The sequence below is a fragment of the Caretta caretta genome, chromosome 3 (genome assembly GCF_965140235.1).
Source record: "Caretta caretta isolate rCarCar2 chromosome 3, rCarCar1.hap1, whole genome shotgun sequence".
NCBI classification, from domain to species: Eukaryota; Metazoa; Chordata; order Testudines; family Cheloniidae; genus Caretta; species Caretta caretta.
Genome location: NC_134208.1, coordinates 145,729,564 through 145,744,747, shown reverse-complemented (window position 1 = coordinate 145,744,747; position 15,184 = coordinate 145,729,564). Strand labels below are relative to the sequence as shown.

Here is a 15,184-nt window from a genome sequence, read left to right as displayed (position 1 = left end):
AATATATAGAGGTGAGAAATAACAGACCTCAACCCTATTGTCCCTCTGCAAATTTGTGTACACGGAGTCAATCCCTTACCTCTCTCTAAAAGTGCAAAGTTTCAAAAAGTTCAATGAATAGAAGATGGTTGGGGATGGGATAGATCTGGACAAGGAGAAGAAGTCTGGAGATAAATGTCAGAAGGGAGGGACAGGCAGAAACAAAAGTGAATCTGTTTGAGCAGCATATTCCAGAAGTCTTGAGGTCTGAGTGTAGCCTTCATTGATTTGAGATCTACCATACCATTCTCTCAGTAGAAGGGAAAACCTTCTATGGCAGTAGGCCATAAAAGAGACCCAATCTGGGTCTCACTTATCCTCTGAGTTGTGAAGAATATGTATTAAGATTATAACAACCAACAAGAATGCACTTTTATGTAGAAATCCATGATTAAATTGAGTCTGAGTAGTGATTTAAATCAATCTGATTTAAATCAAATCCAACCTGAACCTGCTGAATTAAAAAATGATGGTTACCAAGTTAAATTTTCAAGTTTAGACCCTCAAACTTGCAAATAAATATAACCTTTATACACACACAGCTTGGTAACAACCATATTTGGATTCAGAACACCCTAGTTATCTTAGAAGTTGCTAACAAGGTCTTCCTAACAAAACAAATGCCTCTTACTGTTAACTTTTCTGAAACCCCAACTAGTTTATTTTGGTTCTCAACAGTACATTACACATGACGCTCAAGCGCAAAAACACACATACAAAAGCCTAACTCATATTAGTTTGCAGTGAAATGAAAGGCAATCTACTTTAGCAGTCTCCTACATGTTTCCTGCCAGTTTTGTTACCAAAAATGTTGCTGTCTCTAGTATTTTGCTTAAGAATAGCAACAGGAGAAGGTCACAGCACCACAGAGTTACTGCTCAAGAAAACAGAATATTCAGTACTGTTAATAAAGTTCACATTCTGGATCTTCAAGCAATTTTCATCCCTGAATTATTGTTGCAAATTGACTAAGTACTATCAAGTTGTTCTACGAGAGAGATATGGAGTATGCTGAAATACTCAAATGAAGTCCTCAAAGAACAGGAGAGGATTTTCTTTGTACTGAGTAACAGTTTTTGTTTTTTTTTAAACACAGAAGCTATAGGTTTGCATAGCAGGGTAGGGGAACAATGTGCATGCCCTATACTGAAAGCCCCTTTGGGCCCAAACCTTTCAGAAAGGTCATACAACAGTTCCTCCTTGTGAAAAGCATAAGTATTCTTCTATGAGTGAAGTTATCTACAGTAGAACCTCAAAGTTACAAACACCAGAGCTACGAATTGACCATCCAACCACACCCATCACTTGGAAACAGAAGTACACAATCAGGCAGCAGCAGAGGAAAATAAATAAAAAGGAAATACAGTACAGTACCGTGTTAAACAAACTACTAAAAAAAGGAAAAGCAGCATTTTTCTTCTGCATAGTAAAGTATCAAAGCTGTAGTAAGTCAATGTTCTGCTGTAAACTTTTGAAAGAACCATAACGTTTTGCTCAGAATTACAAACATTTCAGTTACAAACAACCTCCATTCCTGAGGTGTTCATAACTGAGGTTTTACTGTACATGGCTTCTTTACTGCCTGGGGCAAACTCTCACTTTAAAAAAAAAAAAGTACTTTTTCCATTGAATCCTCCTTCTACCACCCACTTAATGCCTCTTGGGAACTTGTCTTGAAGAAGACCACTATGCAGAGCAATGTGCAAGTAGATCAAGCTAATGAACTATCATTGCTTGTAGAAGATACGGGTCTGTCATACTGTGCAAGTACGCAATGCCTTCCCTTCTGTGCGCATTCACAAAGGATACTAGCTATAGGACTTATTTAGATTCACCTTTGGAGTTTAAGTGTAAAAGAAAGCATACCTTCAGAAGGGTGTACAATTAAAATTAAAAACAAAATACATCCCAGATTATCCACACAAAATACATCCTAGACAAATTCATTAAGTAGTGTGCAGACTGTAGGCCAAGAGGTCAAATTAAGTAAACAGAGAATGTTTGTTCGTCCCAACCCAACCCAACCCCACCCCAGACTAACAGGAAGGCGGATGTCAGCTTTGCTGACTTCTCTATTCTATTAAGAAAGAGAGAACATTTCACACGATCCTGTGTGGTTAATGAACCTATGCCTGGATGACCCCATTTTTGAACATAGTCTATCAGATTCCTTCAGAAGGTATCAATGAGAAACAGCAGGTTTATGAGCTTTTCTGTTAACCTGATAGGGTGGGCAAAGTTCAGAATATTTCACTTGTTCTAGGGATGAGTGACCTAGCAGAAAGGCCTGATGGATAAAATTAAGTTAGAGATATACACTGTGGAATTTAAAAATAAAAAGAAGAGCCACTATCTCTACATTTGAGCTTGCCATATTCAAAGCTTAACATTTCAGAAGGAGGGGGTCAAGTTTTAGGGGAACCTCAGAGGCTTGATGAGCCAGTACTCTTCCCCCTCCCCGCTCTTTTTTTCCTTTAATTAAAGCTTAAAACTCTAGCCTCTGTGGTCATGAGTTACACTCAAATTTGTGAACTACGGGGTATGTCTACACTAGAAATGCTACAGCAGCACAGCTGCAGTGTAGACCCTAACTACAGTGACAGAAGGAGTTCTGCTGTAGTAAATCCACCTCTCTGAGAGGCAATAGCTAGGCCAGTGGAAGAATTCTTCTGTCAGCCTAGTGCTGCCTACACTGGGGCTTAGGTTAGCTTAATTACATCTCTTAGAGCAGAGGTGAGCAAACTACGGCCCATGTGTGTGGGACCCTCCTGCCTGGCCTCTGAGCACCTGGCCCGGGAGGCTAGTCCCCCGCCCCTCCCCTGCAAGCCTTAAAGCCAGGTTTACACTATACATTACCTCCTTGGCATAGTGTCAATTAGGAATGAAAAAGTATGCGCAGACAGCTTATATGACCAAAAGATTGCTTCTGCTGATATAGCTTATGTCATTCCGGGAGATGAGTTAACTACACTAGCAAAGTAACTCCTTTTGCCAGTATAAGCTGCATCTCCACTAGGAGGCTTTGTAAAGTAGATTAGCATTAAGTGTTGAAATTAGCTACAGTATTTCATAGCTGATCAACATACCCAAGAAAGGAGAGGGCTAGTCACACAATTTTCACAAGCTAGTGACACTTGTGTTTCATGGCACCTCAAGGGGCAGAACTTGGGAAAAATACCACTACTCAATCTCCTCTTTGATCCTGTGTAAAGAAAATTAAGTTTTTGTACTTTGAATATTTTCAAAAAGTAAACCAAAGAAGTGTTTTAATTGATTTTGTCCCAACTTAAGTTCTTTAGCTTCAAGTAGAGACCAAGAATGAAAGCCTTCAGTCCAAATTTTAGTTAAGTAAAATAAAAGGTGGTGGTGGAGGGAGGTAAAAACGGAATACCCAAACTAAAGTCAACATTAACAATGCTGTACAACTCGGTAAAAGGTCTTTGGACTACAGTAATGAGCTATATATCTCAACTTCATATGGTGCCATCCAAGTCAAATATTATTTCAGCAACAGAAGCAAAGTGTCACACACAAAGAAGTTACCAATGCAACCACACTGGACAAGCTGAAGAGGATTTAAAGAAGAACAAACATTATTGAATGTGGAAAAATACAGAGATAACTAGACAGTTTGGCTATTTGCTTAGTCTGGAGTTATTTGAACTGATTCTTATAATGGAGAATTTTAGAAAAATGAGGCCGGAGTAAGAAGATTTAGCAAGAAAGTTTTGGCTAGATACCAGCAAAATAAGCTTCTTAACATATGGGTAATTAGAGGGACTTGTCTCCAAAAGGAAGTACTGAAAACCTAATTCCTACAGATGGGTACAGTACTGTGTTAAAAAAAAAAAAAAAAGTCAGAGGATGAGTTAGATGGCCTGTCTTCTCCTGCTCAGCTTTCTTTAATTTGGGAGGAGTGGAAAATTTGGCAGCGCCTTTCCCACATCCATGGTAACTTCTAGACTTGTTCAACATACACACAAAAATATGTTCATGCCAACAAGAACTGCAACGGTTGTGCCACAACAGTAGTTTCCATCACCACATCTGTACTCTTTAAAAAAAAAAAAAGGGACCTAATCTGCGTGCATATTTTTGAGTATGCCCTGAACTCAGCTACCTAACACCATAAGATCAAGAACAAAATTTTCAATAGTCATTTCCCAAGGGAATTTCAGAGACAAGTCATTTTTGAAAGTGGGACTCTGGCTCCCAAATAACTGAGAAGCTTTTGTAACCATTTTATCTGAAAACTATACAGCACTGGGCCCAAGTGAAGATAGAGTAATGCCACAGACAAGGATTGAACAGGGAGGAGAAACAGGGATATTCACCTTTACTGTAAAATAGCTCGCTCCTCAAGAGAAACCCACTAGAAGTTACAGAAACAAGTTTGACATTTGTGAAGATGATTCCATGGACCCCTCTTCCTACAAGCAGCACCTATACCATATGCTAAGTAATGGAATCTTTAAAGCTTTAAGAGATGCACATTGTATAGCTACTTAGACAAAAATTCCCTCAACATTAAAACTAACACTAATAATGCTGAAGAAAACCCTAAAAGCAGTCCCCAGAAGCAACACTGCCTTCATTTCAGACAAGAAAATGAGCAAGAACTCTGTTTTAGTCTAGCAAAAACATAACAAAAAACATCCACAGTTTAATCCTTTCTTCAGTCTTACTCAGTGGTGTGTCATTTAGACTTTGTGGCAGAAATCTATACAATTTAATTTCCTTTATCAATTTTAGATTTGCTGTATTTCAATTTTGCTATTGTATTCTTGTATTGTACAATCCTTCTTGTATTTTGAGACAGGTAAGCCAGGTACACTTATTTATCCTCTGCTACACCAGAAGTATGATACATTTCTGTCATGTCTTCTCTCTAAACTAAGTAGTTTCAGTGTTTCATATGAAACTTTTATAGAAAGATCATAGGTTTCCTACTGCTCAGTCACGTGACAGTTTCCCAAGAGCCAAACTGACCAAAATGACTGAAGACTAGGCAGTAATTCTTAGCCTTTAGAAAGATGTAATTAAATCCTGTAGGAGGTACAGGACACCACCCCTGATGGTGATGTACCAGATTTGTACAAAGTCTTCCTCAAAAGAAAAAAAAACAATAACCTAATGTACATATTAACATACTGTATCTATATATGTATTACACAGTTGCTTAGGTGAAGATTTCATCTCCTAACCCCAGAGCACTACCTCATGTAACATGAAACAAACTACAGACCGCACTCAAAAGCTTTCTCTACATTCAGTAGAAAAGCTAGACAGGTTAAAATGAACAACACATCAGGCTGAAGCGTTCAGCATATGTGATTCAAAGATCATTAACACAGATTAATGGACACGAAATTGATAAGATGAAGTATTCCCCATTTGTCATTTCTGCTCCAGTACCTTAACATCTAAGCAGAACTTCCCTGGCTACCAAAGGGCATGGTATGCTTGGGCATATTCTTATGAAGGACTAGAAGATATGGTAAGACACTTCACTAGTTTGGTTATTTCAAGACCACTTCAGCAACTGCAACAAGTTAATACAATCATCTCTAAAAACAAACCATGAAAGAAATTGCAAATCCACAGATAAATTACTTATTTAGTATGCTGCCGCCACATAAGTTTCCACCTATTTACTTTAAGACACTTCTTCAAAGTGATCAGAACCTCTCTCTAGGAAGGAGAACAGTGGGAGTTAAGACAAAGTTCAAAAGATTCTAAGTTTGTAAGAAAAAAAGGTGTCTACAAGCCAAAAGCAAAAAGTATGCGGGGGGGGGGGGAAGAGAAGAGATGCCCTGACCACTGATAAGCAAGAGTAATGAAAGTAGTCCAGCACCCTCATCCCTAACTCAAACTCCATTCACTGCAAGAGACTCCTGCCATAGAGCTGTCCCAAAACAGAACTGGAGGACTCCAACAACCTCTGGTTAACAAAACAACCTGATAAATCTATCCACATATCCAGCTAGTGAATGCAGTCCTTATGAAAGGAGAGAGGCTGATAGCCATAGGAAGAAAGAATATGCACACTCACTAAGTAGTTCAGTAATGGCAGCAGTTCAAGCTTCCCCAAGCCGCTCCTGTGTTCTCACTTGGAATAGTAGGAATCAACCATGCTAAAAAAAATTTAAAAAAATAAAATAAAAATAAAAAAACCCTGAACTCTTACCACAAAAACTTAATAGTGGTTTGTGGGTATGAACACCCCTCCATTAGGGGGAGCTAAATGGAGAAAAATTTCATGGCAAACATTTTCAAGTTCTTCAAATTAAAAAAAATGCTTTACAATTCTGAAGTCAGAAAACAAAGGCCACATTTTAAAGCTCAGGTGTTTTAAGTCTGGGCACCTAGTTTTATATTTAAGCAGTACCCTTGTATTTAGAGTTAGGGTACCCACAACTTCCAGTTAAGTCACTGGGAGTTGCAGGTGTTCATCTCTGGAGAGCAAACCACTTGATAATTAAGTACTTAAACATATGTTTGGGGTAGCTGGCATTAGGCTCTTTCTTTGACCTGGCTTCCTTGAATATATGCATAACATGTATATATGTAAACCCACCACCAGAACAGACACTCCATTGCACACATTTCTACCACTGGGGAGATGAGTGAACACCACATGACAGATGCTAATCACATCATTTAATGCACTAATGGAAGGCATTCAGATACTACAGTAAAATTAAAAGGAGTACTTGTGGCACCTTAGAGACTAACCAATTTATCTGAGCATAAGCTTTTGTGAGCTACAGCTCACTTCATTGGATACATATGCTCAAATAAATTGGTTAGTCTCTAAGGTACCACAAGTACTCCTTTTATTTTTGCAAATACAGACTAACATGGCCGCTACTCTGAAACCTGTCAGATACTACAGTGATGAGCACCGTATAACAATCTGAGCAGAATAACCTGAGTTTGAGTTGACCAAAATTTCCTAAGATCACTTTAAAAAAAAAAAAAAAAATCTACATAGATTTCTAATATTAAACAAATATCAGAGTATGAGAAGTCTGTTTCCCCAAAGTAAATGCACTAATTATATGTTTTCCATTTGGTGCATCAATTACATTAGAGACTCATTTGCTATACACAAGTAGTTTAATCAAAATAGACAATTGCTCATTCCTTTGCATATTACAAAATGTTTTCAATAATTGTTCTCACTAAACTAGCAAACTAATCTAGAGCATCAAAAGAAAGAATTACAATAAGATTTTTCATTGGTGATACCTTTCCCCCCCTTTTTCAGTCTGAAGAGTCTATAGTGGGTTGATCAAATTCATACAAGAAACAGTAATTTCTCAGTATTTTAAAATATGAATGTTGATATAGTAATATATAAGAAAACTATACACCAAGATTTACAGTCTCTTGTTTATGTGCTAAAAGGCCATAAACAAACTAATGTTATCATTTACAGAGGATGCAAGAAATTACTCTCCATAAGACATTTTTGTCCAAAGATTAAATTTAGATACCTGGTCCCTTTCTGAAATAGATACAGAATTCTCATTTTCTTCCCCTAGGCTTTGCTTTCATTAGGAAAAATAGCATTAACCTCAACCTAAAAAGTGTGATTTTTAAATTTAAACCAGCAAAAATAGTGGTGCCTTGAGGTAACAGGTTATTTTCACACTATGCTGATGTATTGGTTCAGCACAAATTCATACAGAAGAATCCACTTCCTAAAGTATCAATACTACTGGTAGCAGCACACTTCAGGATTAGAGACAAGTTCTGAATATAGATTCCTCCATTGGAAGAGACACCACAAAACTACTTTGTCCCACCAAAAGTGCAGACCACATTGATTCTGCGTTTTTGAGAAAATGACATCAACTGAAGTAGCTGTAATTGCAGCAGGTATAAACAACATCAGTCTCTGAAGAGAACCGTAGGATCCTGAAAACATTCACTTTTTCTATGTCAGAAAGGGTCTATGTTAGCTTTGTCTCAGCTAAGCCATTTATGAAGCCACACAAAAAATTCTACACTTATAGTTGTAACCAGTAGGGGTCATTTCAGTGTAAAAATTGCAATGAAAGGGACAGAAAAAAGGAAACGATATCAGTTTCTATTCACATAGTTATATACACTGTTTCCTTAGCTAGTGAATTTCACTTTTATTCAAGCATATCTGTTATAGAAGAGCTGCATGCACTGCAATAAACATGACATGACATACAATAATAATTTCTTTTATCCTGTTAGCCTGTGAAGAGAATATTACATATAGTGTTAAAAGCTAGCAGTAAGGCAGACAACCTACCCTGTCATACTTCTACCTGCAAGTTAGAGATCTAAACTGTCTGATTAGTTAAAAATAAATCCTTTTATTGGTTTAGGCATAAAACATTCAAATTTCTTCCAAACAATAAAATTAGGCCAGTTACATACCAAACAGTTTCATAGTTTAAGACAATATAGGTAGAACCTTACATAAACCAACATTTATCCCAGTAATATCTTCTAGATTTGGTAACAGTTTAAGCAGTTGTTTCTTTTATTTGAGAATAATAGCGCCTAAATTATCTCCTTGACGATTGTTACAGGAACAACTGGAACTAGTTTCTAGCCACAGAGCACTGACTGAAATATAATCTTGCCAACGGAAGCTTCATACCATTTTTAAGAGAGTATATGGGAGGTTACTAGTTGAAATCATGCAAAGTTCATATTGCATCACTTCAAAAAGAATGAAATGTGTCTAAACTGCCAGAGAAGTCCACATTGTGATACATGAAGAGAGCTGGCTTGTCAAGACATTTAATTACTGTAGGCTTTCATTAATCCACTCTCCAGATCAAGCTATGTTTATACTTAGAACATGCAAGCAGAGGAACCATTATCCAAACAACTGAAAGATATTTTAATCATGATATTTTTCTATATATGTATATTTGTTTTAAATCCAATTTGTTTCTATGTATGTGGGAAAGAAAAAACAATGCAACACAGAATGAATCAAGGAAGCCTCTTGAAAAATTAGTTCAGAACTACATATTAATTCATTAAAATACTCAACCCAGTTCTGCTTTCTTCACTTCAGCCATGCCTATGCAACCCCACTGAACGAATCCTGGGGGAAGAATGTTATTCTATTTGTTTTTGCATAGCAGGACACACCAACTTCCCTCATATTTTTATGTTGTGGTTTACAGTTAACTTGTGGATCATATCAGTTATAAACTAGTATTGGATACTAAAATGATATGTTTACCAGCAACGAACATATTGAGAAGAATGGCAGTTTTGTGAGGATGGCAGTTTTATTTTAATGGGTTTTTGTGTTGTTTTCAAACAGCTTTTGGAGGAGTGCCTCCTCCTCAAAAGATATTTCCGAACTCTTTACTGCCCTCTAGCCTTAAAGCAAAGAACACCCACTCCTCTTACTTTCCAGAATTGTCCAGTCGGTCTTTAAAAAACCCACCAAATAAAACTATGCATTTTCCACATTGAACTATTTCTAATCCCTTACCATCACGATGTATTTTACTTTCTTACATTTTAAGCTTTCCCTTCCTCAGCAACCTGACAAATGAGAGACTCCAGGACTCCTTCCTGCCACTTGTAAGCAAGTAAACTACAGGGGAAAATATCTCTGCATTTCCTCTATCTAGTCATGTTCACCACATATGAAGCAGGAAAAGTGAGATTGGCGGGTTGGAGAAGTTACTGCCATATGGATTTTTCCTTTGTAGGAAAAGGGAAAAAGACGCATTTCAATATGGGGGGGGGGGGGTGTTAAGTGACAGGAACAGGAAGGAGAAGTTTGCCACAGACGATCAGCCTTTGTGTTTCCTTCCACAGAAGGAATCCGGAATAAGCATCACGTGTATTATTTATCTGTTTATTGCATGAGGGCAAACTGCCAGGCTGTTGTTCCAAGCGCTTTAAATCTTATCAGTAGTTGGCCGAACTGATTGATACTAGTTAACATGATCTACTAATGAAAAGGGATTCGAGATTGCAACCGTTTTGGATTGTATAACAAACTACTTCAAACTACCAAACTTAAGTCAACGTTTCAAAACATGGGTTTTCCTCAGCAGCATTCAGTTAAATCCTGTCCGAAAGTTAGCGTGAAGGCAAAAAAAGTTAGTTGCTACCACAACACGATTACTACTGGTCTAATTTTCCTCTCCAGATTGCGAGAACCAGACAGTCTCACGTAAGAAGTGGTATGGCTGGCAGGAGCAGAACCATGACTAATGTTGAAGAAAGCAACAAGGCTAACAGAAAGAGAAAGCCTAGGCTACTACCTGATACCAAACGCTGCCAGGAGAGAAGAGCTCGGTCCCGGTGCCCCACCAAAACAATTAGTGAAATCCTCATTCAAATTTAAACAATCGCAATTGATTTTTAGACAAACGCAGGTGAGGGAATAAGTGTAACTACTCCCCAGAGCTGCAAATAAATACAAAAGAGGGCACCTGCCCATGATCAGTGGAAGGGTTGGGAAATAATCATGTGTTGCTCCCGTTCGAGCTGCACGGAGATTTAATTGGGAGGGGGGAAGAACAGAACAGCCCAGGCAAACTCCATCAAGAACAAGATCCCACCAGCCAGCCTTATATGCTCGTGCGGAGTCGTCGCCCCACGACTCCCCCGGGCCAGAGCTGACACCTAGCAGGCAGACACGCTCCTATTCAAAGCAATTCGCATTTAAACCCCCGCAGCTCACACCGACTCTGCACTGGACGAGTGGGGGGGAAGCAATCCAGTCAGAAGGCGACGGGACCCCTTTGGCCAGCCCTTCAGCTGGGGAACGAGAGGGGGCCGCAGCGACCCTTGCGCTCCCGGCAAAGGAGCTAAAACTTCACAGAGAGAGAGAGGGGAGCGGGGAGGCACCGGGCAGGGCGAGCCGGGCGGCGAGGCGAGGGCAGCCCTGACAGGAGCCGGGAAGGGGCCGCGCTGCCCTTACCTTCGCAGACGCCCACTTCGTACTCGGTGATGGAGTCCCCGTTGAGCGGCGGCCGGATGACACAGCGCAGCCCGCGGTCGCAGGCTCCGTGCAGCCCGTAGACGCCCCCGCAGCTCTCGTTGCGCTGCCGGGCGCACATGAAACAGCAGCCGCAGATGCCCAGCACGATGCTGCCGGGGCAACTCTTGGGCTCCTCGCACTTGGACTCGTCGCAGGGGAGGCAGACGAGCGCCCGGGTCCCGGACTCGCCCAGCAGCACCAGGAGCAGCCACCCCGCCCCCAGGTGCCAGCCGCCGCCGCCGCCGCCGCCGCCCGGGCGCCTCCTCCCCGCCAAGACCGCTGCCAGGTACATCCCGGCCGCCGCAGCCCGGCCCGGCCCGGGGGAGCCGCGCAGAAGCCCCCGAGCTAGGTCACGGATCCCAGAGTCCGGCCCGAACCAGCCCAGTGCCGGCTCCTGTCCGCCGCCCCCGCCTCCGGCCCCCGGAGAAAAGTTTCCTCTCTGCGGCGCCAGCCAAACTTCTGCTCCAAACGGCGGCGGCTCCGCCCGCCCGCCCGCTCCCCTCCGGGAGGCAGCGTCCGTCCGTCCCTCGCCTCCCCGCTGCGGGCTCCGCGGCTTCCCCTGCGCCGCCGGCTCCTCGCTCGCTTAGCCGCGGGCGCGCTGGGCGGCTGCTGTGGCTGCGGCGGGTCCTGGCGGAGCGAGTGCGGCGGTGGCGCTTGGCTCTACCCCGCTCGGTGCCTGAGCCCGGACTCCAGCCTTCGGCTGCCTGCGACTCTCCCAGCTCTGCACGCGACCCCTCCCCGTTCCCCATTGGGCGGCGATCGCGATCGCCCCGCCCCGCCTCTCCGTCCGCCCAGCTCATTGGCTAACTGACTCGAGGGCTCCGCCGCCTTCTCCTCCTCCTCAGCCCCAGCTCAGGGAGCTAGAGGCGCAGTGGCAGCCGCCTGGGCCCCACCGCGGCGGCCGTCTCCCTCCGCCCTTGCCTCGCCCGGGCGGAGGCGGAGCGGAGCGAGGCCGGGGTGGGCCTGTCCGTGTCGCCGTGCGGGCCGGAGCTCCGTGCCCGTGGGGCCCCGCCCGGGCCGAGAAGGCAGCAGCCTAGAGCCGGGACAGGCAGCGCTCCGCGCCCGGGCGGAGCTCAGGGAGCCTCCTCCTCTTCCCGGGGGTACAGGACCCGGGACAAGACTCTCTCCCCTTTTGCTGGCTCAGTGGCTCTCCTCAGCCCAGGCCCACGGAGCCCCTGAGCGTGGGGGTATTGCTGGGCTCCCAGCAACGCACCGAGGAGCGGCTCCTGCCCGCAGGACTGAGGCGGAGGTGCCCGGCGCGGTGCTGCGATTTAAGCTTTTCTGGCTTCCTACAGGGATGAGCGTGATATAAACATCTGGCGAGCTGGGAAGCGTAACAGCGCTGACAACACCTCGCCAAAAGGCCTGGGTGCTCTCCCATTCGGGACAGGAGATGAATCCCGGTCTTTCCTTCCCCCCTGCTTCCACCCAGGGAAAAGCCTCCATTGCTCCCCTCAGTTTAAAACCCTGAGCTTTTCACTTCCACTTACAAACAACACGAGAAACCCAGAGCTTACAGCTTGTGTGTAAAGTGTAGCGCTTAAAAATGTAGACCCCAGGCATGTTATCGGTCTCCCCTGGAGCAAAAATATTAAGCTTTCCCACTTATCGGTAAATCTCCCTGTCAAACGGCTGCCCTTCCCTGACTGAAAACAGAAGAGCATTCCTCAAAAGAAACACAGGGATATGAAATAATTAAGCAGGAGACCGAGTATGTGGGAGCGAGGGACTCATTGAATTAAATAGCTGAACTACATCCCAGTGGAGGAACAGAGAACATTGAGTAATAGAGGTGGGAATTACAAATAAATAAATAAATAGTTTGCTCTGCTCTCAGTAAAGTGTAGGGAAAGTAGCCAGCTAACTGACAAGCCAGGAAACCCTTTAGTCAGATGGCCAGCAGCTCTTTAGACTGGGGTAGGGGTTGGTATACCTAGTAGGTTGCAGAGTGCCACAGGTACAAGGTGAGTACAGTGTTTATGAAGCTATGCATGCCAACCTGATGAAGGGGAAGGGGGAAAAATAATGATGTGGCTTATAGGAATATAGTACAGTAAGCCCACCTCAAAACTACCTGCATCAATTCTCCAACTGAGGAAGCCTGTACCCTGACAGAGGTGACCAAAGAGGAACAAAGGGACACTGTCCATTACAAAAAATTAGTCCTTCGGTAGTGGCAAAAGAGGAGAATCAGTGTGCACAGATCAAGGCATTCCAAAGGTGCTAAATAGGCTGTAATGTTACTGAACTTTGTACATTTCTGATGATAGAATATGTGATGACTGTGAGAATAAGGTAACTTGGTCAGTGAGTGTGACTGTGGCAGCCCTTACAAGGCTGAAATGGGGAAGTCTTTGGTTGCACAAATTGGTGCCAATGATATAGGAATTATAGCTAGGACAAAGGTTCTGAAAACTAAATATAGGTTATTAGAAAGAAGTCTATATATGCCCTTTATGATTTTGCCAGTTCCATATACAAGCCCAGCTTCACAGCAGGGATTAACATCTCAATTATAAGCTCAAGACTAAAGACCCCAGGGAAAACTCCATGGCTGGCAGGGTTAAGGACAATTAGAACAAGAGTTTTAAGTATATCTGGGAGAGACACGGAAGCTTGCTGTGAACAGAGGAAACGGAGAGACATTAAAGCCAGAAAAATGTAAATTAGAAATAACCCACAGATTTTTAACAGTGAGGGTATTGGAACTGGCAACTGGAACAAACTATGGAAGCAAGCAGTGGATTCTCCATCTCTTGTTGACTTCATATCACGACTGTATGCCTTTTTAGAAGATATGCTTTAGGTAAACAAGGTATTGGGCTCAACACAGGGGTAATAGGTGGAATTCTAGGTTTCTCTTATACAGGTCAGACAATATGACCTAATGCTCCCTTCTGGCCTCAAAAAGCTATGAATCTGTCGTTGAGAAGTTGTATAGAGGAAAGATTGATTCTCTTTTCCCAATATATGTCAGGAGTAGCTCCATTAAAGCCAATGTTAAAACTGGTATCAGAAAGAGAAACAGGCCCAAGATGCTTGCATTCATTGGCATTTTAGGCAGGAAACACAGAACAGAAATGCCACCCCTAAATCAAAGATTTTACAATCTAAATATAAGACAAGAAAGAGCAGATGAATAAGGACAGACAGATGGAAGAGTACATGAAAACAGTGAAAGAGTTTATAGCTTACCTGCACTGCTACTCAGAACAGGCTGTCCTTGTACTGTATATCACAGGCCACCAATGGCAACCAGCACCCACACATAAACCCAACAACCAAAACAGGTCAAAGTATTAAAGCTCACAGGAGATTACACTATTATGTGTAGGACCCTACCAAATTCATGGCTGTGAAAAACACATCACAGACTGAAATCAGATCTCCCATTAGGTGCGGGAACTAACAGGTGCTGGGGGTGTGGGCTCACCCCCGGCTTGAAGTGGTTTCCATCATATACAGCGTTTACTGTTTGGTTCAGTGGCTCTTAGCACCCCCACTATACAGATTGTTCCAGCACAACTGGATCAACCACACGATGAAATCTAGCTGTTTGCGGGAGGAGGGGCAGGACTGGAGGAGCCCCAGCCTGGAGCTCCTACTGTACAGCAGGCTCCAGCTGCTAGTCCTGGCCGGGATGGGACTGCCCCTTCCCCTGCACAGCTGCTCTCTAGGGAAAGATCAGACCCACCTCTGGGTACCTCTCCTGGCTGTAGGAAGCTCCTTGGCTGCACTGCCTTCAGAGCCCAGCTCTGAGGATAGCGCAGAAGTGAGGATGGAAGTCCTGTGACCCTCCCTACAACAGCTTTGTGAGGCCTCCCAGCCCTCTTTTGGGTCAAGACCCCCACAGTTACAACACCCTGAAATTTCAGATATAAACATCTGAAATAGACTATTTTAAAAATCCTATGGTGGTAAGATAGACCAAAATGGACTGTGAATTTGATAGGGCCCTAATTATGTGCCACAAGCAGAGAGTAAGAGGAACCAAGGTGCAGTCATTGTCCAAGGGAATTGATTAAGTAAAATATACCCATTTAATTCTAGCAAGTTAACCACAGTTCATACTACAGAGGAAAGTGAAAAACCCCTAAAGTCACTGCCAATCTGAACTGGGAAAAATTCCTTCTTGACCCT

At 43.0% G+C, this 15,184-nt stretch overlaps 1 protein-coding gene across 7 annotated transcripts in view; it reads right to left on the bottom strand.

Moving 5' to 3' along the window:
• The window catches only part of CRIM1 (cysteine rich transmembrane BMP regulator 1), a 307,580-nt gene extending 295,820 nt beyond the window's left edge, over window positions 1–11,760 (bottom strand). For 3 of the 7 annotated variants that reach the window (XM_048843698.2, XM_075126989.1, XM_075126991.1), the window contains exon 1: window positions 10,985–11,757. In XM_048843698.2, the coding sequence (XP_048699655.1) occupies window positions 10,985–11,336 (352 nt within the window). In that variant the 5' untranslated portion in view covers window positions 11,337–11,757. Of the gene's footprint in view, window positions 1–10,984 lie in introns of all 7 variants that reach the window. The other 4 variants (XM_075126988.1, XM_075126990.1, XM_075126992.1 and 1 more) reach the window with 3 other exon arrangements.
• Window positions 11,761–15,184: the final 3,424 nt, after the last annotated feature.